The sequence below is a fragment of the Doryrhamphus excisus genome, linkage group LG16 (assembly GCF_037039965.1).
Source record: "Doryrhamphus excisus strain RoL-2023G ecotype Guam linkage group LG16, RoL_Dexc_Guam_v1.1, whole genome shotgun sequence".
Lineage (NCBI taxonomy): Eukaryota > Metazoa > Chordata > Actinopteri > Syngnathiformes > Syngnathidae > Doryrhamphus > Doryrhamphus excisus.
The window spans coordinates 3849347-3873558 of NC_136372.1; the positions used below are offsets into that span (position 1 = coordinate 3849347).

Consider the following 24212-nt stretch of genomic DNA (forward strand, 5'->3'; position numbering starts at 1 on the left):
TGAGGATCTCAACTTTATCTACGACGCCAGGCGAGGATGCTCGTTAATTATGCTATCAAACACTCTCTGAAAAGTCACAACATAAAAAGAAGCACGAGGTGTAGGTTTAATTCTAACATGACATGGTGATGAACCTGTTGGGTTAAGACCGTATAGGCTGGACTTCCTGTCTGACAAAGCATTGCCATGTGCCGATGCAGGGGGTAGGGGGCGGGGGGGAGAAAAATGGTTTACATATGCATGACTTTTAGAATGCAGAAGCATTTCTCTGGCTTCGCTATTAAGGAAGTTCTCCATTCAGGGCACACGGCCGGCCAACTCTACGGCATTCTAATGTGCTCATTTGAGGACTTATGGCGGACACACCAAGCACACAACATGGAGGATATGGAAGTGCTGCAGAAAAGGACTCCGTAAAAACATGACAGGCTTGGCTAGTGCTAGGCTTGATTTTAAGATGTGTAGCGAAGCCTGTTTTTACATTTGGGGTAATCTAGATCGGGTCCGGTCATGAAAAGTCCATCGCTTTGAATTTCAATTTAGCTATTATTAGCTAAAACATAAGAATTTAGATTGCACGGTGGACGAGTGGTTAGCGCACAGATCTCAGTTCAATCCCACCCTCTGCTCCAAATTGTGGAAATTGTATGAATGTGAGTGTGAATGGTTGTTTGTCTATATGTGCCCTGTGATTGGCTGGCCACCAGTCCAGGGTGTACCCTGCCTCTCGCCCGAAGACAGCTGGGATAGGCTCCAGCACCCCCGTGACAATAAGCAGCAGAAAATGATATGAATATTTAAGCATTATTAGAGCCCTCTAGACATGAAATAACACCCCTATATTGACTTCTAAACTCTTATTACCCAACTCTGTAAATAAAAGGAAATAAAACCTTTTAGGGGCTGCACCGTGTAAGAGTGGTTAGTGGCTTCACAGCGAGGAGACCCATGTTCGATTCCACCCTCGGCCATCTCTGTATGGAGTTTGAATGTTCTCCCCGTGCATGCGTGGGTTTTCTCCGGGTACTCCGGTTTCCTCCCACATTCCAAAAAACATGCTAGGTTAATTAGCGACTCCAAATTGTCCATAGGTATGAATGTGAGTGTGAATGGTTGTTTGTCTATATGTGCCCTGTGATTGGCTGGCCACCAGTCCAGGGTGTACCCCGCCTCTCGCCCGAAGACAGCTGGGATAGGCTCCAGCACCCCCGAGACAATAAGCGGCAGAAAATGATATGAATATTTAAGCATTATTAGAGCCCTCTAGACATGAAATAACACCCCTATATTGACTTTTAAACTCTTATTACCCAAATTTGTAAATAAAAGGAAATGAAACCTTTCAGGGGCTGCACCGTGTAAGAGTGGTTAGCACACAGGCTTCACAGCTAGGAGACCCGAGTTCGATTCCACCCTCGGCCATCTCTGTGTGGAGTTTGCATGTTCTCCCCGTGCATGCGTGGGTTTTCTCCGGGTACTCCGGTTTCCTCCCACATTCCAAAAAACATGCTAGGTTAATTAGCGACTCCAAATTGTCCATAGGTATGAATGTGAGTGTGAATGGTTGTTTGTCTATATGTGCCCTGTGATTGGCTGGCCACCAGTCCAGGGTGTACCCCGCCTCTCGCCCAAAGACAGCTGGGATAGGCTCCAGCACCCCCGTGACAATAAGCGGCAGAAAATGATATGAATATTTAAGCATTATTAGAGCCCTCTAGACATGAAATAACACCCCTATATTGACTTTTAAACTCTTATTACCCAAATTTGTAAATAAAAGGAAATAAAACGTTTTAGGGGCTGCATGGTGTTGAGTGGTTAGCACACAGGCTTCATAGCTACGAATCCCGAGTTCGATTCCACCCTGGGCCATCTCTGTGTGGAGTATGCATGTTCTCACCGTGCATGCGTGGGTTTTCTCCCACATTCCAAAAACATGCTAGGTTAATTAGCGACACCAAATTGTCCATAGGTATGAATGTGAGTGTGAATGGTTGTTTGTCTATACGTATGTGCCCTGTGATTGGTTGGCCACCAGTCCAGGGTGTACCCCGCCTCTCACCCAAACACAGCTGGGATAGGCTCCAGCGCCCCCCACGACCCTTGTGAGGATAAGCAGTACAAAACGAATGAATATTTAATCATTCTTAGAGCCCTCTAGACATGAAATAACACCCCTATATTGACTTTTAAACTCTTATTACCCAAATTTGCAAATAAAAAGAAACAAAATATTTTAGGGGCTGCACTGTAAGGGCTGTAAGAGTGGTTAGCACACAGGCTTCACAGCTAGGAGACCCGAGTTCAATTCCACCCTCGGCCATCTCTGTGTGGAGTATGCATGTTCTCCCCGTGCATGCGTGGGTTTTCTCCGGGTACTCCGGTTTCCTCCCACATTCCAAAAACGTGTTGCTCATGGGGTCGGTTCTCTTGTAGACCTGTTCCATGTGTAAAGTCCCTTATGAATTGTCGCTACATGTAAATAAAATTGACTCCACTTGACTTGACCCTTGCATCAGCATATGGCATCACCGCCGTGTCAGATGCCCTGTCAGTCAAGACGCAGCAAGAGGCCATGAAGGCATCGGCCCCCCCGTCAGGACCAGATGAACATGCACTGACAGATAAGACGTCGAAACTTTAGGAATACTACTAATAGTACTATAAATGTATGCATACATCTTTTATTTTGAAATATTCACCACTGCAAACTACAAGCATGTTATTACAGTCTAATCTCTGTAAAGGCGCTTGTATGAGATGGTTCCATAATGTAGCCGTTTTATGCATGTTGTCAACAACGTTATGACATTTTCAGGCAAAGTCATCAACACCTTGTGGTCTATCTGTAGGGATTATTATTTTATGAACCATTTTTTGGTTGCTAAAAGCTGCACCAATGCTACATTTTATGGCCATTCATGCTGTGCCAAGCGTCTGATGTGCTCTGCCGCCTATTTGTTTATGTCTCGGAGACAGAATGTGTGATTTATAGTTGGGACTGGTGGGGGCGAAAAGCAGAGAGGAAGCTGCTCTGTTCCTCCTCTGCTCTGTCGTGCGCCGCCACCGCCGCCGCCGCCGCTCTCCCGCCGTACAGCGTTCACCCAGATATGCACCCTCGGGCGAGCGCGCCTTTCATTATTTCTTTTGAAACTTTCATCTGAAGTCTCTGAGGGATTAGCCCTCTTGATTCCTGACACAGTCAATGAAAAACAAGCCTCGTGTACAGCCAGAGAAGTCAGGCTCAGCCCCCCCCCCCCCCCCCCACAGTGTGAACATGCACAATGCACAATTACACCAGTGGATGCCCACCCTCCCCTCATTTTTCGCCTATATTGGCTTATTCATATTTGGCTGGTAGGAGATATCCCACAATGCTGCAGCAGCTGAGAAATATCCTTTCCTGATTTATGATGCATCGCACGCCTTGTTTCTATGGAAACGCACAACTCCACTTCATTAGGTACACTTGGACCACCCAATTACATCCATGAGATGGATTGGCGATTACGGTTTGTTTTGCAAAAAAAACTACACAACTCATTGTGTACCACCAAACTTGGTAGAGGAGTTGCTCATGGGCGAAGGAAGAATCTATCAAATTTTTTTTTTTTTTATTTTAGAATTTGCCCTGCTTTAGTCGTGGCCAACAGATGGAGCTCAATGAAGCATTTAAGCCATTTTTATAGATTACATATAAATTACATGAAGACTTAGCAGTAGCACTAGCTAGCATGCTAAACTACAGCATGCTGTTCTCTAGCAAATATCGGGTCGGGTCATGAAAAGTCCATCGCCACTTTTGCGTTTTGAATTTCAAGGCTTCAATCGATTACGGTTTTCAAAAATATCCTCGTGTGGATAAGCAGTAGAAAATGAATAAATATTTAAGCATTATTAGAGCCCTAGACATGAAATAACACCCCTATATTGACTTTCAAACTGTTATTAAACTCTTACCCAAATTTGTAAATAAAAGGAAATAAAACCTTTTAGGGGCTGCACTGTGTAGGAGTGGTTAGCACACAGACTTCACAGCGAGGAGACCCGAGTTCAATTCCATCCTCGACCATCTCTGTGTGGAGTTTGCATGTTCTCCCCGTGCATGTGTGGGTTTTCTCATCGGCTCCAGCACCCCCCACGACCCTCGTGAGGATAAGCGGTAGAAAATGAATGAATATTTAAGCATTATTAGAGCCCTCTAGACATGAAATAACACCCCTATATTGACTTTTAAACTCTTATTACCCACATTTGTAAATAAAAGGAAATAAAACCTTTTAGGGGCTGCACCGTGTAAGAGTGGTTACCACACAGGCTTCACAGCGAGGAGACCCGAGTTCAATTCCACCCTCGACCACCTCTTTGTGGAGTCTGCATCTTCTCACCGTGCATGTGTGGGTTTTTTCCGGGTACTCCGGTTTCCTCCAATATTCCAAAAACATGCTAGGTTAATTAGCGACTCCAAATTGTCCATAGGTATGAATGTGAGTGTGAATGGTTGTTTGTCTACATGTGTCCTGCGATTGGCTGGCCAGGGTGTACCCGAAGACAGCTGGGATAGGCTTCAGCACCCCTGCGTTTCTATAGAAACAAGGCGCGCAATGCATCATAAATCGGGAAAGGATATTTCTTAGCTGCTGCAGTATTATGGGATATCTCCTACCAGCCATGCTAAACCATTCTCTAGCAGATATCTGCAGCTGTGTGTCAGATGGACGGACGCTTCGTGGAGTCCCCACCCCTTCCGTTCAAGACTGACAAAGTCGGATCTTGTAGCGGTGTAGCAAGCTAATAGCTCAGACAAGAATGCCCATGTAATGACCCGCGACCCACTGGTTGAGCACCAACATTATATGACATTGGTATGAACTAGCCAAAAGTAATCCAAGGTGCCTTTCTATAGGATGATATAATACAATAATAGTTGTGGTCTACTTTGAAAAGTACTGTAATACTGATGTGTACAGTACGGTGATCCTTTTGGGAATTGCGAGGCGTTTAATGACTCATTGCCTCGTCGTTCCCCTTTGCGTTTACGTTTGTCAGCATTTTCATTGCCGTGCACTTTGCTACTAAGCAGGTGGAGCTAATCTATTTAGTTTGTCCTTCGGTTATGGTTTACCGTACGCCGACGTGGTCACACCGGTGTCTGCGATGATCTCTTAATTAGGCCGTGATGAGCTGTTCGTTTACCGTGGAAAGCCGCAAACACCCCCCTACACCACCCCTTTTTTTTTCCCCCCTCAAAGCAGTCACATGGAGGCCAGCGCTAATGATCTCAGCAAGTGGCATCAATCCATTGGAGCGCCGCATCAAGTGCACATTAATCGTACCGCTGATCCAGTTGATGAATGACCCCGGTAAGGAACCCCCCCCCCCCAGAAGATCCAGGCTTAATTACGCTGAGGGAATCGGGGACGGACACATCTGGGGGCCCCGAGAGGTGGCATGCTCTAATGTCATCTCGCTTTGGGGGGACTTTAACGCGTCTCCACAAGGGTGCAAACCCGCAGTTCTGACTATGGAAAAAGTTATATTATCGGAATAAAGTCAAAATATTACAAAATTATCATGAGGTGTATTTTTCTGAAAAATAACAACAAAGTAGAAGCGTAGAAGAATTTAGCTAACATCAGTACATCCCAAAAAAAACAAGAAAAAAATAAACCATAACATTTACTTCATAAAAACAACACCAGTTTGCAGTTACAGATACACAAGCACCAGACCTAATCACCTCATTATCATGAAGATTTCCGTAAAGCGCATCAAATCTCTGAATGTCATGTGACTAAATATGCTCCTTCACACGCCGACGTCCAAGCTGAGTCGATGACAGGGTGGAGGTGATAGATTCCCTCCTTTTACTGGATCAATAATTCCACTTCTCTGCAATGTTGACCGAGCTGCCACACCGACCACTAATTAGATGATAAAAGTGATGGATGCATATTAAATTCAGTTGTACCTATACCCCCCCCCCCACCGCCACCCAAGAGGACTCCTTTGGGCTTTGCCCCGCTTCCAGTTGACCTTTTGGGTCCAGACTTTAGAACCGATGCAAGCACCCAAGCTGATCAAGAAGCAGCAATTAAACGAGTGCAAAGCAGTGGTGGTTGCATTTAAGGGTGTGTGTGTGTGTGTGTGGGGTTGGGGTGGGGTGTCCAGTGGGATACATTGCGGTCGTCTACAATAAGAATACATATATCGGGTTGGATCTCATTAGACTGTGCAGGTGTGAACCGGTTCAAATCCCCATTGATCCTCATTTCTGTTGGTTCTATTTGCGTACAGTCACAGTAGCTTGGCTTTGGGGTAAAAAAAAAAACGGGGACCAATTAACCCCGGCAGGGAATCCAGTGGGTCACATGTTCACTGGAGTGCTTAGACGACGGCGACCGGTCAAGCGATGAGAGAAGATAAAATAAAAAACAGAATACCCAATACAACACGGTAATAAGCTAATATAGTTTTTTTTTTTAAAAAACAGCCTATTTGGGTTTCAACACAATTATTGTAGGTTTGGCCATTTTTCCTTTAGTTTAAATAATAATTATAATAAAACATGAAAATAATAGTTATAAGCTGCCACTCTGCAACATTATTCACAAACTTTTTTTAGCTTTCACTGTTATGCCCACAACACAGACTACCGATTGTGTCGATATTAAATGTTGTGTCTTGTTAAAAGTGACAGTGTGTGTGTGTGTGTGTGTTGTGCCACATCTTTAGTTGATGTTCGACTGATGTAACACATGGACAACTTTTTTTTTCCCCCCTTTAAAACCGCCCCTGCACAGCAACATAATTGGGCACAATTACAGCAACTCCAAAGAGAAGCATTGTCATGGGAGCAAAATCGTTTTTTTTTCCCCCCTCTATATTCCTTCTAGTTCCAATAAACTCACATTTTATCATACAATTGCAGTTTTTTTAAAATGTCTTTAGAAAACAACTTCTCTTAATATTTTCACTTTATTTCATAGAATTACAGTTTTTTCCTCTAATTCTGCTGTTTTTAAAAACCTATTTACATTTTCTTCTTGTAAATTTTCCCATGTTTTTATTTATTTTTATTTATTTATTTTCTAATTATTTTTTTTTCTCGTAATTATGACCTTAATCCCATAGTATTCCTATAATAACTTCATTTATTGTGTTGAATGTTTCTCTTAATATTCAGATTTTTTTAAAAAGTAACATCTTTTAATATTTCAGCTTTATGCAACGTTATTTTTGTAACTAATATTTCTTGATAGATTACATCGTTTTTCCCCTCAATATTTTGACTTTACCCATTTTTTTAATTATTAATTATGACCATGAGCATATTATTTGGACTTTTAAAAGTTTGCAACCTAATTTTACAAGAATTGCTTTATTGTTTTGAATGTTTCTCATAATATAACAAGGCTTAAAAGGTAAAAATACAAATATTTAAACTCTATGCTACTAAAATTATTACTTTTCTTCATAATACTACAAGTTTACTCTCAGAAAATTAATTAAATTAATTAATTAAATTTTATCTCATACCAAATGACTTTTTTCTCTTAATACATTCTAAAATTACTGCTGATTTTTCTATTTTTTTCCTCACATATTTTCTTTTAAAATTATATTTTGAGAATGTGCTTCCAGCTGCGGGCCCCAAATGAACCCCGTGCTGTACTTTGGACACCCCTGGTTTAGTCCAACAAAGGTACACAACAACAACAACAGTCCAGGTTACATACATTTGGCATTTGTGGCGCCCCCTATGGGTTGTGGTCAAAATGAATTGGATGACATGCTAGCAGGCATGTAACACAGATATTGTTAACGTTTTCTAAACATGACAAATGTTCAATACCGTTGGCCTGATGGCGGCCATGTTTTTCCAACCAATCTTGCTCAAATTTGCTCGTCAGTCCCCTAAAATTACATACCAATTTCGGCGGTAATGCGGAAAACCCCTTAAAGCTACAGCACGTGTTTTGTCCATCCCGCCCTCACCGTAGTCGTAGACAGTTTGGGACGGCAACGGAGTTCACCATGTGGACGTCTTCTCTTCGGAGAGCAGACTACCAAGGTGGCAAGGCGCGGCACCTGAGCTGTAAATATGTTTCCGAGTTGCCGGCAGTCTGATGTATTTTGCCGTGACAGCGCGAGAAATTGTGCAGGCCCCGCTCCAGAGAGTTTTTGACAAGAATTATTTTGCAGTCTTTTGGAGCTTGTGGCACGAAAAAAAAAAAAGAAAAAAAAAAAAGCATCTCCACGGTGCGTTGTCGTTGTGCATCCACTGGAGGAAGCCAACACCCACACCTTCTGTCATCAGGGCTTCAGCCCAGGCTTGGCAGGTCTTGTATGGGATGACAAGCCGTCTTTAACCTCGTCTCTGTGCAAAGACTCCATCTAAGACTCCGACCCACACCTAAGCTAGACGAGCCTGCTCTGTGTGTATACACACACACAGCACTTCAGGCTTCGCTACACATCTTAAAGTAAAGCCTCCGACTCCGCCAACTTATTCATCGATCAACCACACACATGGGAGCTGCGAGTTTCATCATCTAATGTTGTTTTTATTTTGCAAATGAGCCAAGCAAGCGTGACGTTGCATCACATAGCTAGGTGGACAAATAGCTCATTTGCATTAAAGCTACAGACACACCGATAATGATTTGTTTCCATTAAGGCTTAACTGAACATCCCAGCGGTTGCACAGAGCCCGAGTGGTTAGCACGTAGGCCTCACAGCTAGGAGACCTGAGTTCAATTCCACCCTTGGAGTTTGCATGCCCCCCCCCCCACACATTCCAAAAACATGCTAGGCTAATGACACATATAATTCATATATATGAGAGTGTGAATGGTTGTTTGTCTATATGTGCCCTGTGATTGGCTGGCGACCAGTCCAGGGTGTACCCCGCCTCACGCCCGAAGACAGCTGGGATAGGATCAAGCACCCCCCCCCCCCGCGACCCTCATGAGGATAAGCGGTAGAAAATGAATGAACAAATTATGCCTAAATTAATAATCTTCAAGCATAAAAATTGCAACATGACTAAAATGCTAATATAATGATATTCGGTGAGACACACAAGCACCAGACTTTAGGCCGGCTTTGCAGGTACGAATTTGCATATCTCTAAACAGGCACGATATCCCCCTCATAACCTCCTCTAAAAGTCACTAAAAAAACAAAATGGTGGCGTTAATTCCAGACAGCTGGGATAGGCTCCAGCATTTCCCGCCACCTTTGTGAGGATAAGCTGTAGAAAATGAATGAACATAAGCATTTAAGCCAAAGTTATGTATTTTTTTTTTTGCCTAAATTAAGCATCTTCAAGCATAAAAATGGCAACATGACTAAAATGCTAATATAATGATAATCGGTGAGACACACAAGCACCAGACTTTAATCCGGCTTTGCAGGTATGAATTAGCATATCTCCAAACAGGCACGATATTCCACTCATAACCTCCTCTAAAAGTCACTACAAAAACAAAATGGTGGCGTTAATTCCAGACAGCTGGGATAGGCTCCAGCATTTCCCGCCACCTTTGTGAGGATAAGCAGTAGAAAATGAATGAACATAAGTATTTAAGCCAAAGTTATGTATTCCATAACTCCATAGTTATGTAGTCCATCTGTAAAAATGGCCACATAACTAAATGCTAATATGCTACATTATGCTAAATGCAAAATTATGCTAATGTAATAATATTCAGTGAGACACACAAGCACCAGACTTTTTCTTTTGCAGGAATGAACGATATTCCCCTAATAAAAACCCAAGTCATAACCCACGGCAAGCTGAAACTCAACTCTGAACCCCCTGATATCACTTCCTGTCCACCCCTCACTCAGCTCTCTTTTTATAGACACATTTATAGTAACACACAAGTATGGGGGGCGGCATCGATCAGGTGGTAGAGTGGTCGCCTCCAAACCTGACGGTTGCGGGTTTCATTGACCGGCCACCATTCCAGAGTGTACCCCGCCTCCCGCCCCGGAAGACAGCTGGAATGATATCTCATTATCATTCCAGGTGATGCAATATTGATGATTTATATCCTAATAGAATCTATGCTGCTTGTGCTGCATATTAATGAACGAATAAGGGGGGTACCTAATCATGTGACTTATTACGCTTACTTCCACACATAAAAGTGTGCAAATGTGCGAATCAGAGAGAGGAGTGAGCTTTTTTTTTCTGCGCCTTCTTCCTTAACGGGAAATGTGTAGTGCGCATGTGCAAGCGGAACTGTTGCTGTCGATTGCATGCATGAATTAGCGCAGGATCGCATTGCTTCACTTTATTGGTTTGCATGTTTAAGTGCTTCAATGGGACACCAGCAGGGTGCAGACAAGAGCTTTTGTGCGCAATCATGTGGAGGATAAAAAGAACAATACGGTTATTTATTTTTTTTAAAGAGGGGGGGGGTTATCGAATAAAATCATATTATAATAGAGGTATATATGTATAGAGAGGTGGCGCACACATGATTGTGCGCACACGCCCGCGAGTGAGAGAGTTAGCGAGTTAGTGAGCGAGTTAGGTTCGGACGCGCGTATCGGCGGCGTGAGCGCGTCCACAAGCCGCAAGCGAGCAAGAAGGACGCGGTTTTTTTTTTTTTTGTTTTTGCGCCTCCTCTTCTCCAAACACGAACAAGTAAGCAAAAGATCATCACTTCTTGCTGCAGGGGATTATTATTAATATTATTATTATTATGGTTTACATGGATTAGCTGAGATTCGGTTCTGGACGGATGTGCTGCGCACTTGCGGAGAGGAGACCCCACTTCGCCGAGGAGCATCTTTTCTTCTGACTCTGACTCTGTCCACTCCACGTCGGGTTGTTGGCATTTGGAAGGACGCCAGCCACGCCGAACATTGCAAGTTGGCTCCAATAAATTGTGACATTGTGCGTCAGATATCAGGAAATCGATCCTCAAAAAAAAAAAAAAAAAAAAAAAAAGAAGAAAAGAGACGTTTCTTCCCTCCTCCGCTTGTCCTCTTCCACGCCACCTCCTGATAAATATGCGATCCGGCATGTTTGGCTCGGCTCCGTCCATCTTCAGCATCCAGCAGGGACTGGTTCTTGCTGATTTTTGATTTTTTTTTTTTTTCTTCTTCCTTTCTTGTCCATGCAAGACCCGGAGTGGAAACATGTCTGTCCACTTCTCTGAGAGGACCCCTGCTGTCAGAGATGGCATTCTGGTCCAGCACTTTCACCTCTAAAGTGCCCCGGAAGATCTTGTTCATGTTCACGCTCTCCCTGTCCGTCACCTACTTGTTCTACAGCTTGATGAGCTGCTACAACTCGCTCCAGTTCCCGTTGCAGGACAACTTCGCCTACCAGGCTCGGCTGGCCACCGAGGAGACCACGTTGGTGAGGGACCAACTTTACTCCACATCCTCCCAGGACCAGTTCACCCACAGGAGCACGGTGGTCTCCATCGTGCGCCAGGAGGAGAACGAAGTCATACAAGAAGAGGATGAGGAGGATCACGCCAGGGATGCGAGCTGGACCGGGACCCAGGCGGCGTCCGTCACTGAACCGATGCGGAACCGTGCGGTCAGCACCACGGAGAGCGACCTGCGGGTGAACTGCACCTCGGATTACGGCGAGAAGAAGCTCCCGCAAGCCATCATCATTGGGGTGAAGAAAGGGGGGACCAGGGCGCTGCTGGAGGCTCTCAGGGTGCATCCGGACGTCAGAGCCGTTGGGAATGAGCCGCACTTCTTCGACAGGAACTACGAGAAGGGTCTGGACTGGTACAGGTGAGGGGTCTCGGTCTATCACCGCCATTTATTTGGGGTACGGTTTGTGAGGGTACGTGCTCTAGTAGAATGTACCTTCCAGTCCATCTCCTCTGTGGTACCCTATGCTTTAATTACCAGAGAAGGTACAAAGTGTACAGTAAATACCCGGACAGGGTACATTTGTGGTACTTGAACAATATCTTAGGTTTTGTTTCTACTAACACTTTCATCACTTGGGAACAAGCTTGAAAACACAAAATCACCTAAAAGTCCAAAAATTTGACCTTAAGTGGCAATTTTATGTCGATGTAGGGGTGCTAGAAAAGGTACCAACAGCTCCCCTGAAGTCTAATTAACCCTAAGACTGTCTTAATAACTAAAAATCAATAAAAGTTCTACTTTTATTGATACTCTTGGAGTCCAACCATTAGTAAGTTCTACTTTTAGTGAACTTCATGGACTTGGGAACATGCAGTACTTGTACCGTTTTACTTCATGTTACCTTAAGTCAAATACGGTAAATTGGTGTGAACAGCCTGAAAAGTTGGCCTTTTCTACCCTTCACTCACGACTCTTGCTGTTTAGGAACACATCTCGACCAGTTTAGAATCACATAGAACTTCCATAATGCATACCCGTCCCATATTTGTATTAATATTCCAGAAAATAAGGGAAAATTGTGGTTATTACACCAGAATTCCCATCAAGAAAAGATTTTCAGCGAATGGTGGAAAGGCAGACCCAAGTGTGGTGTTACTATTTTACTGAAGTGCTTTTATTTTGAAGGCCTGACTTTACCAACACATGTTTCCTGATGTTTTTTTCCATTGAAAATGAAAATACAGGAAAAAACACAATTAAAATGTGAGGGCGCCGGGAAATAAGTTCAAAATACGAGAGTTTTTCAAGTAAAACGGTAGAATTGATAAGGATAAGTACTATATTCCACATGTATCCGTATAAAGTTATTTTTTGTACTTTTTGGGCCTGAACAAAGTGAAAAGACCCCAGTGTGGTGGTTACTATTTTACTGAAGTGCTTTTATTTTGAAGGCCTGACTTTACCAACACAATGATGTATAAGGTGGATGTTTCCTGATTGTCTGGAAGATGTTTTTTTTTCCATTGAAAATGAAAATACGGGAAAAAACACAATTAAAATGTAAGGGCGCCGGGATAGAAGTTCAAAGTACGGGAGTTTTTCAAGGAAAACTGGAAAATTGATAAGGATAAGTACCATATTCCACACATATCCGTATAAAGTTCTTTTTTTGTACATTTCGGGCCTTAAGAAAGTGACCTTGGAGTCCACTGAGTAGTAATGTGTGTACCTTAGTGTGTACTTTACCGCTCTGACAGTGTAGGTTAGGTTGTCCTTTGGGGTTTCTCGGCGTGCTAAACGTGCTAACGGGGTCCTTTTGTGGTTCTCGGTGTGACACGTTTTGGAACTAGGACTAAGTTCCTTGCTCTGACAAGGTGGCTGATGGCGATATCCAGAAGGATTTCCCCACAGGACTGCGATCTATGTGTGGCGGGGGAGTGGTTACATAATATTATTATTATTATTATTATTGTATTTTCTGCAATATAGTGATTATGGCATAATTGCAGTTACACAGTTACACAGCGCTAGTAAATAAATGAGTACAATAAACGTGACTATTCATAAGGTCTTAGTACAGGTTGAAGTATTTTTTTCAGCGGTATCCTAAGCATGTTAAGCATATTAATTGAAAGAAGATACTGTAGTGGTTGCTTTAATCCTATTGTCTCCTTAATCCTCTACAATATGTCCGACCTGTTTCTTACCATCTGACTTCCTGTATTTGTGAAAGTCGAGTGAACGCTTTTTCCCGTGTGTGTGTGTGTGTGTTTGTGTGTGTGTTTACGCCGCTTTTCATCATCTGCTGATGCTGCTGACATCCACTCTGACTGCAGCTTTATTAGCCAGAAAAAAAAGAAGCATGTGTATCATCTGTAGTGTTTGGCAGTAAAAGAAAGAAAAACGGCGAAAAAAAAAATCAATTTGAGGGTTCACCCGTGGTCAGTCGGTCACCGGACAGCGCTGGCGCATAATGATGTTTGACCGTGGGAATAATTCAGCGTTTGGCTAATGGGAGTCAATGAGAGCGTCTCGGTGCCGGGCCGAGCATCCGATTCATCACGCTGGCTTTCGGCGGCGTGTTGAGCTCGTGTTCAAGTTGACGTCTTTCATGAGGCGTACGGACGGCGAAGGGCTCATTAGACAGGAGGATGAGACGTTTACATAAGTAAGATAAAATGGGAGGTGTTGCTGGCTTTTAAGGTCCGTGAAATAAATAAACCCTAAAGAGGCCGCCATTCCTGTACATCATATCATGGCAATCATGCGTCATAAAGCAGGGAACTAGCGCTGCATATGATTCTCCAATAGATGCATTTGACTCGTCGAATATGCATAATTTGCATAACTTTAAGTAAAAAATATGAAACGCAATACAATAGTTATTCTTCCGTTTATTACGAGCAAGGAACCTTTTGTTGTTATCAATGAGAAGGCTGAGTTTTAGATGTCAATATTAACAATATAGACAAATAGAATAAAGATGAATAAATAAATAAAGTCAAAATATTATTAAAGGAAAGTTGTATTTATGTGAGGAAAATTTACAAAGTTGAAATAGTTGGAAAATAAACTAAAAAACTAAAAAAAAATAAAAAAGAACTTCTGTAATTTTACCAGAATAAAGTAAAAAATTTTTTAATCATATTCTAATGAGAAAAAGTAGTAATTTTCTGAGAATAAACTTGTGATATGAGGTAATATAATGTAATTTTAGTAATATAAAGTTAAAATTTGAAAGAAAAAAATAGGTTCTTTTATTTAAGTTTTAATATTATGAGACAAAGCCAAAACAAAAAGTTGTAATTTACAGAAAATTAGGTTAGAGAAAAAGTTATTATTGTGGGAATAAAGTAAAAATAGGATGTGAATATAGTCATGTTGTGAGAGGGAAATTCACGCAGATTATTTAAGAACAAAGTTGAAATAGTTGGAAAATAAAAAAAAACTTAAAAAAAGAGGAAAAAAAACTTACCAGAATAGTAAAAAAAAGTAAAAAAAAAAAATAAAAAAAAAAAAATTGTATTCTACCGAGAAAAAAATTGTAATTTTCTGAGAATAAACTTGTGATATGAGTTAAAATAATGTAATTTTAGTAATATAAAGTTTAAAATTGAACGAAAAAAAGTTTTATTTTTATTTTATTCAAGTTTTAATATTATGAGACAAAACAAAAAGTTGTAATTTACAGAAAATTAGGTTGGAGAAAAGGTTATTATTGTGAGAATAAAGTATAGATGCGAATATAGTCATATTGTGAGAGAAAAATTCACGTAGATTATTTAAGATTTATGATTATTTAATCATAAATCTGGAAAAATATTGGAAAATTAAAAAAAAAGATATTGATACACTTATCACAAAGTTGGGATGCAGTTTTTTCTTGAAATATATACAACAAATGTTAGCATATCAACAAGTGTCACTTTTCACTATGTGGTCCGTAGCTGTGCTGTAAATAGAGTGCCCTTCCCAGCTGCAGCCAGCGGAGGCGCTGTTGAGAACACATCAGATGCTTTTATATCGCCACCGTTTCCAAATCTGACCAGCATCCCCTAACAGATTGTGTTTGAGCTACCACCGCATTAAATATAAAATATACACGAGGAAGAAAGGAAAACAGTACCATCTGCTACTGGAATGGCTCATTCAGGGAAACTGGGATTATATAAAACCTTGATTTTGTTCAAGTGGTCAAGACTTGGCGTTATCATGATAAAGACAATTTAAGCAGAGCATGTCGTGGTTGTTTGTGAATGATGAATATTGTATATTTGAATGTACATCTCATCTTGGCTTAATGTGCCGCTAACGAACGCGGGGCTTACGGATGTTTGCAGCCATGTGACATCGGCGCTGTTCAAACAAAGTGGCCTTTAATTTGAGGGGGCAAACACCTGCTGCACACGCCTGTGATAAGTAAACTGGGGAACGGAGATGAGATCATCTATGGAGAGTGTGTGTGTGTGTGTGTGTGTGTGTGTCTTTGCAAGAAGACACATTTGATGTTCATTCATAAGTGGATGTCAAGTATTTGTGTCGGCTAACTTCTACTCCTGAACCGCAGCACACAAAATTGTGACAAATTGTCAAAACACACACCCCCTACTGTGTTATTTGTGCTATTATTTTTCTGCGATCAAACCCCAAATAAGTCGTAATGACTTGAAATTTCTCACACAGCTCAATTAAAAAACAGTGTGTTTAAAGCATAATCATAATTTGGTCACACCTGATAAATTTGAACAAGATTGGTTGACAAACATGGACACTATTAAGCAAAACGGGGCGGGACTTAGCAGCTATTTACCAAAAAGTCCTTGAGCATTTGTCTAATGATGATACAACTTGGGGGACACAGCTCGGAGACCCGAGTTCAACTCCACACTCGGCCACTCGGGTGTGGGTTTTTTCCACCCACATTCCAAAAACATGCTAGGTTAATTAGCGACTCCAAATTGTCCATAGGTATGAATGTGAGTGTGAATGGTTGTTTGTCTATATGTGCCCTGTGATTGGCTGACTGGCCACCAGTCCAGGGTGTACCCCGGCCTCTCGCCTGAAGACAGCTGGGATAGGCCCCAGCACCCTCCCCTGCCACCCTTGTGAGGATAAGCGGTAGAAAATGAATGAATATTTAAGCATTATTAGAGCCCTCTAGACATAAAATAACACCCCTATATTGACTAAAAGGAAATAAAAGGGGCTGCATGGTGTCGAGTGGTTAGCACACAGGACTCACAGCTAGGAGACCCGAGTGCTAGGTTAATTGGCGACTCCAAATTGTCCATAGGTATGAATGTGAGTGTGAATGGTTGTTTGTCTATATGTGCCCTGTGATTGGCTGGCCACCAGTCCAGGGTGTACCCCGCCTCTCGCCGGATATACAGTAGGTTTGAGTAACTTGATTGCAAATTTTTTTTCCTTTGTGCGGTTTTGGTCGTCGTCAATCTGTGCCCAGATTTGTGATTGCAGTGTTTTTTTGATTTTTTTTCAATCTTTCATGGACACTTCCTCCTGTGTGTATTGGGATTAATTAGCAATGTAGCTCTATCTTTACTGTGCACAGGAGGACTTGCAGCCAACTGGCACTTGGAATGTTCTGAGAGCTGAGCCGCCACCATCACCACGAGCAGCAAAACCACCAGGATTTAACTCATCTGCTCTCCTGAGCATGATTCAACCCAGTCAGTGCAGGCTGATTTCACGTATCTAAGTAACAAAATGAATGATACACAAAAAAGTGTAAAAAGAAGTTAACCACAACAAAACCTGAAACAAAGCTGGTGAAGTTGGTGTCAAAAATATCTATTTTTTAACTTGACTGTCATACAAGTGCAAAAAGTCATACTTGACATTTTAGTTGGGAACAAATATTTTCCTGCAAATTATCTATAACAACATGTTTACCACATGCAATCGAACCAAATCGAACCAGTCGTAGCGGCAAGGATCAATCTGCTCATATTTGAGCCGTCACAAAAGCAAAAAGTCATACTTGACATTTTAGTTGGGAACAAATATTTTCCTGCAAATTATTTATAACAACATGTTTACCACATGCAATCGAACCATTCAAACCAGTCGTAGCTGCAAGGATCAAACTGCTCATATTTGAGCTGTCACAAAAGCAAAAAGTCATACTTGACATTTTAGTTGGGAACAAATATTTTCCTGCAAATGATCTATCACAACATGTTTACCACCTGCAATCGAACCAGTCGAACCAGTCGTAGCTGCAAGGATCAAACTGCTCATATTTGAGCTGTCACAAAAGCAAAAAGTCATACTTGACATTTTAGTTGGGAACAAATATTTTCCTGCAAATGATCTATCACAACATGTTTACCACCTGCAATCGAACCAGTCGAACCAGTCGTAGCGGCAAGGATCAAACTGCTCATATTTGAGCTGTCACAAAAGCAAAAAGTCATACTTGACATTTTAGTTGGGAACAAATATTTTCCTGCAAATGATCTATCACAACATGTTTACCACATGCAATCGAACCTTTCAAACTAGTCGTAGTGGCAAGAATCAAACTGCTCATATTTGAGCTGTCACAAAAGCAAAAAGTCATACTTGACATTTTAGTTGGGAACAAATATTTTCCTGCAAATGATCTATCACAACATGTTTACCGCATGCAATCGAACCAGTCGAACCGGTCGTAGAGACAAGGAACAAACTGCTCATATTTGAGCTGACACAAAAGCAAAAAGTCATACTTGACATTTTAGTTGGGAACAAATATTTTCCTGCAAATGATCTATCACAACATGTTTACCACCTGCAATCGAACCAGTCGAACCAGTCGTAGCGGCAAGGATCAAACTGCTCATATTTGAGCTGTCACAAAAGCAAAAAGTCATACTTGACATTTTAGTTGGGAACAAATATTTTCCTGCAAATGATCTATAACAACATGTTTACCGCATGCAATCGAACCAGTCAAACCAGTCGTAGCGGCAAGGATCAAACTGCTCATATTTGACCTGTCACAAAAGCAAAAACTCATACTTGACATTTTAGTTGGGAACAAATATTTTCCTGCAAATGATCTATAACAACATGTTTACCACATGCAATCAAACCAATCGAACCAGTCGTAGCGGCAAGGATCAAACTGCTCATATTTGAGCTGTCACAAAAGCAAAAAGTCATACTTGACATTTTAGTTGGGAACAGATATTTTCCTGCAACTTATCTATGTTCTGCAGCTGACTACTAAGGAACAGTAAAAGGTTATTTGTCTATTGAAGGCCTGCGGACAAGAACATTTTTAACAAATATATATTTTACCTGTAAATAATGTGGAGTGCATGAGAAAGCGGAAAACAGCAACAGAACCAATGTTGTAATCGCGGTAAAAAGCAACCCAGTATCCTGTGGCCAATGGATGGAATCACCTTCATGAGTCCTCTGCGCTCTGAATTTTTTTTTTTTTTCATGGCGCCCCAACACAAGAGTCCTGACCTCCCCGCTAAAAACCACGCCTTTTCCAAGTGTCGGATTATCCAATTTGGATGAATTCCGGGTGAGAATCATGTGTGACCGCATCACATAATAGCAGCAGAAGGCGAGAGGTTTTCCCATCTAGACAGCCTCAATGGAAGCGTGCTCGGCGCCGATGTGCGAACCGCCATTGGAGCGTCGGAGACGTTCTATCAGTCTCTTCAATGGCTTTCACACTCTGCTGCTGAGAATATGCGGGCGCAATAATAGAATGGAAGTCATTAAGGAATTCCGCGCTCCGTCGTACCCTCAAACATCCCTGCAGTGATTTAGCGGGGAATGGCTGTGAAAGTTTCTTTTTTTTTTTTTTTTTTTTTTCCAAAAACTTTAATCTTCCATAGTACATTGGCAGTCAAGGACATTAGATAATACCCCAGCTATACGTTTGCATGCCGCCATAGCATTCCCAGTGTGTTCAATATTTATACGGCAGATAAATCAGACCACAGTGAACCAGAACAAAAGTGCTCGAGCCAGGTTTGCGAGCTCTAATATCTCTGTGTTATTAAAATGACATTTTAACCCCCCTGTGCAATAAAAGCTAAGGGACCAGCCTATAAATCTCCCGGAGCGGCCCTTCTTACCCCCGCCGTTCCAGGACTTGCAAAGCGGCGTTGAGAAATGACTCATCGATAGCGTCCTGCTCCGAGGCGATTAGTCCCAAAAGACACCGTTTTCATTCCTCCACACTGACTTTTTTTTTATTATTAAGATTACAACTTGGACATGAGCTGTTTGTTTGGATTTAGAAATAACGGATACAGAAATAATCTGTTCCAGTGTCAAACTATCATCATCATAAGCCCTTTATTATATAGTTTAACTGTTACGCCGATTAAATATGACAGGAAACGTTAAAATTCTGCTATTATTAGTTCAAAATATGCATATTGAATCAGTATTTTTTTATTTAAATTAAGCAATTTTAAGCATTAAAATGGATAAATGAACTAAAATAATATAAGGCATTCGAAAAACACATCGGAACATATATTGATATGTACTGTAGCATTCAGAGCTGGTTGTAATACCGAATACTCGCCGCACTGATTTCACATCCTGCATTTAGCTTCCGCTAATTCCGTCAACAACATTAGCATAGATAAAGCTACAACACTTATGATGTCCGATTTCATTGGGATGGCTGTGTCTTCCAGCACAAAACGTGTGGAAAAAAACACCAAACAAACATTTTGTTGAGTCTTCATCGTGAAATTAAGAGCTAAGTATTCACTCTAGCGAGGCGTCATGCTAGTCTGCCGGATAAATATAATTTTTTGTGTTAGCTGCTACAATAACAATATCGCTGTAGCTTGGTTAATATAGAAGTCCGTTATATAAATGGAACATTGTTGGCGGTTTTTAAGGGTTTTTTGTGAGTTTTAGCGTATTTCCATGTAATGTCCGTTGTTAGCTAGCTCATATTAATTTGTTTTCTTACGCTAGAATGCACAGAAAAGGGGAAAAAGTTCCTTTTTAAATGGCTTATTTTCTGTCATTATATCAACTATATTTGGTAATAAAAGTGTAAAAGGTGACAATAAAGGTGTTAGTTCAAATAATAATAATGTTAAAAAAATAATAATAATGTTAAAAAAACACATTTAGAAGGTTTTTTAATGCTCTTAACTACAAAAATATTTATAAATAATATTTATAAAAAGTATATATAAATATCCACGAAAATGCTGTCACTTCCAACTTTCTTTGGCCCCATGGCAGGTTATTTTTGCAGTCCATTATAAAAAAAAATCACAAACAGTGAGTTTGGAACAGAATGATACAGGACGGGGCAAAGGGACTAGTATTGTACGAGATAAAAACACTCAATACACACACAAAAAAAACCACATGGAGGTTGCCTACAGCCACAGGCTAGTAGCCTTCGACATGCTGCTAATTCAAGACTCCTTTGCTATATTTTTCTCTTATTGACGCCGCTCCAAAGAAAAATGAAAATGCCCACGCAAGTAATTTGTGTGTTTGTGTGATTTTTAGCCGCATGTTTTTCTTTTCTTCGGAGGTTCTGCTCCAGCTGGCCTTTGTTGTTCATCTCTTTTCGGTGTTGTCTTCCAAAAAGCATGGCCTTTCTGAAAGTATTTTTTTTCATCCTAAAAGGCATGTCAGGGAACAAGCCGCGCAATTGTGAAGGCGTCGCGGTGCATTGCAGCCCCCGACACGGAACAACACAACTTTTCCTCCGCCAGGATCCTTCAGCGGCGCGCGTTGAAGCGTGGAATAAGAGAGAGTGATTCTTTCTTTGCAGGATTGTGGAGATATTACAGTCCATTCATGGCGCCGCGCTGTCAGTAAATTGTGTGACTGGGCTGCAGCGGGACCGGAACAGTGTGTGCCCGCGAGAGCGCGGTGACAAGGTGTGCGGCGAGGTGATGGATCCAGTGTGAATCCCAGCAGCGCAAAAGTCTAAATCCAGTGTTTATCCCGGGCTTAGCCCCGTGTTTCCCTGACCTCAGCTGCTTGTCTCGCCGTGGGCGCTGGCACCCGGTGACTCCACTCGACCGGGACACGGTGGGCAGCCATTCCCGGAGTGGGCGGGTTGCCATCAATCCCAGCTGGGGCCCCCGGTGCTCCCCGACAGGGCGGAATCTGCCGACGCCTGATAAGACGGCGCCAGGGCTAACCGGTGACACACCTCGGAGCGCTACGCTGCCGTTGTGGAATTTGCAGTTGGAATTTTACAGAGTGCCACCGGACTCAACGCCCCCCCAGGTCCTCTTCCCACTTGATTGCGCTGCCAAGACTTGTGGAGCGGCGAGGATGCGCTTGCAATCAAGTGGAGCGTCACAGCAGCCAGTTGCATCATAATTATTTACATTGCGGCAGTCTAATGTTGAGGCGGTGCAATTTTTTATTTTTGTTTATTTTTTTTTTTATCTTCAAGCAAAGACCACATCGCTCCCCCACAGCAGACCGCGGTGCTTAGCAACCCTTCCTCTGGCACAAATTACATGCAAGGCAGGAAATGTTTGGCCCGAATGTGTTTTGAAGGACATTTAATTGCTGCCTGGATTATGTTCCATCTTTTTAAGTGGTTGGCAGGCAGGCTACGTGGTTCTCTGTCTGTCTGTCTATCTATCTGCCGAGATCCTTTTTTCAACCACTGGGTGGGCGGCCATGACATTTTATAAGAGTGGTCTCGTCAAATAGGGCACGTATTTACAGAAAACCATATACAGTATGCATGATGACACTACAAGTGCACCCAAATAGGTCAAAAGGTCATGATTACTTTTGTACTTTTGTGCCTTCCCTCTGAGGCGATTAGTCCCAAAAGACACCGTTTCCTTCATCGACTTTTTTTATTATTAAGATGACAGCGGAAACTTGGACATGAGCTGTTTGTTAGGATTTCAAAATAACGGATACAGAAATAATCTGTTCTAGGGTCAAACTGTTGTCATCATAAGACCTTTATTACATAGTTTAACTGTTACAAAGGTGAAATATGACAGGAAACGTTCAAATTCTGCTACTATTAGTTCAAAATGTGCATATTGAATCAGTATTTTTATTTAAATAGTACTTATTTCACATCGAGCATTTAGCTTCCGCTACTTCCGTCAACAACATTAGCATAGATATAGCTAAAACACTTACGACGTGGGATCTAGTCCTCATCTAGTCTTCATAGTGAAATTAAGAGCAAAGTATCCACTCTTCCGCGGCTAGCGAGGCGTCATGCTAGTCCGCCGGATAAATATAGTTTTTTGTGTTAGCTGCTACAATAACAATATCGCTGTAGCTTGATTAATATAGAAGTCTGTTATATAAATGGATCATTGTTGGCAGTTTTTAAGGGTTTTTTGTGAGTTTTAGCATATTTCCATATAATGTCCGTTGTTAGCTAGCTCATATTAATTTGTTTTCTCACGCTAGAATGCACAGAAAAGGGTGAAAAAATTTAAAAAAGTGCAGTTCCCCTTTAAATGGCTTATTTTCTTTCATTAGATCTATTATATTTGGTAATAAAAGTATAAAAGGTGACGATAAAGGTGCTAATAAAGCGAGGCGTCATGCTAGTCCGCCGGATAAATATAGTTTTTTGTGTTAGCTGGAATAGACAGAATGCTAGAATGCACAGAAAAGGGGAAAAAAAATCCAAAAATAAATGGCTTATTAAATGGCTTATTTTCTGTCATTATATCAATTATATTTGGTAATAAAAGTGTAAAAGGTGACAATAAAGGTGTTAAAAAATAATAATAATGTTAAAAAAACACATTTAGAAGATTTTTTAATGCTCTTAACTACAAAAATATTTATAAATAATATTTATAAAAAGTATATATAAATATCCACGAAAATGCTGTCACTTCCAACTTTCTTTGGCCCCATGGCAGGTTATTTTTGCCGGATAAATATAGTTTTTTGTGTTAGCTGCTACAATAACAGCTACAATAGTCAATATTATTTTTGTACCACCAAGCAAAAACTTTTAATACGCATTTCTCATCAATAAAAGCAAGTTTGCGACTATAATTTATTGAATTAATTTTCTTGTCCGCATCCTTTGGAGCTCAGAATGACTTCTGTGTTTCACTCTGGGTTTTTGTTTTGACTGAATAGAGTCGCAAATTTGCTCAGCGATGAATTGGTTTGATCTTATTGTGCTGCTCCGCGCTGTAAAATGAGAGTGGTAGGAAGTAGCAATAAAACTCTGCAGCCTTGCTTTGCATAGCGAGGGTAGTTAATGGGCATCGCCAATTTCCTCCTTTTGGTCCTGCCCCCCCCAATTGATGTGCAATCCCGCTCTGCACATAGACAGTAGTCACACTCTGGTGCTTTCAAGCCAAGCTCGATTTTACTTGGAATTTAATTCACCTTTTTTTTCATTTTTTATTTTTTTATGTCCTGCTCTTCTATTACCATAGTAGCCGTGGGATATGCTTCGCCATCACGGCTCACATCCACTTTATGTTTGAGTCTATCAAAAAGCCATGGCGATAGAAGGTGTTTTTGCGGGAAAATGAAACCGACACGGCCTCATGTGTTAAATCATGTAGTGTCAATAGGGTGACGTCATTTTACGCAAGCGGCAAAATGGCTTTGCAGTTGCAGTTTGCAGGCACGTTTTTTTTTTTTTTTTTTATAAGACTACCGTGGGAGAAACACACATGCCAATCATACTTGTCAAGATTCCAATTTTCTCCCCACATCTCCTCATGCAACTTATTGGCTGCGGGGGATGCTGTCTCATGACGCAAGCTGATGCATTTGTTCAGTCAAACAGCAGGAGGGAAAAAAAAAAAAAGTCATGGAGAAAAAAAAAAAAAAAAAAAGACAGGAACGGTGCCGGAGCCAAGATACAGCCACTGTTGGGA

The 24212-nt window shown here is 41.4% G+C and overlaps 1 protein-coding gene and 1 non-coding gene across 2 annotated transcripts in view; one reads left to right on the forward strand and one right to left on the reverse strand.

Annotated features, from left to right (window-relative positions):
• LOC131102751 (uncharacterized) overlaps window positions 1–24212 on the reverse strand; it is a 108441-nt gene that overhangs the window by 72245 nt on the left and 11984 nt on the right. The window lies entirely within an intron of this gene.
• The window catches only part of hs3st4 (heparan sulfate (glucosamine) 3-O-sulfotransferase 4), a 111215-nt gene continuing 97402 nt past the window's right edge, over window positions 10400–24212 (forward strand). The window contains exon 1 of the mRNA XM_058048266.2: window positions 10400–11772. Coding sequence (XP_057904249.2) covers window positions 11198–11772 — 575 coding nt within the window. The 5' untranslated portion in view covers window positions 10400–11197. The remainder of the gene's footprint in view (window positions 11773–24212) is intronic.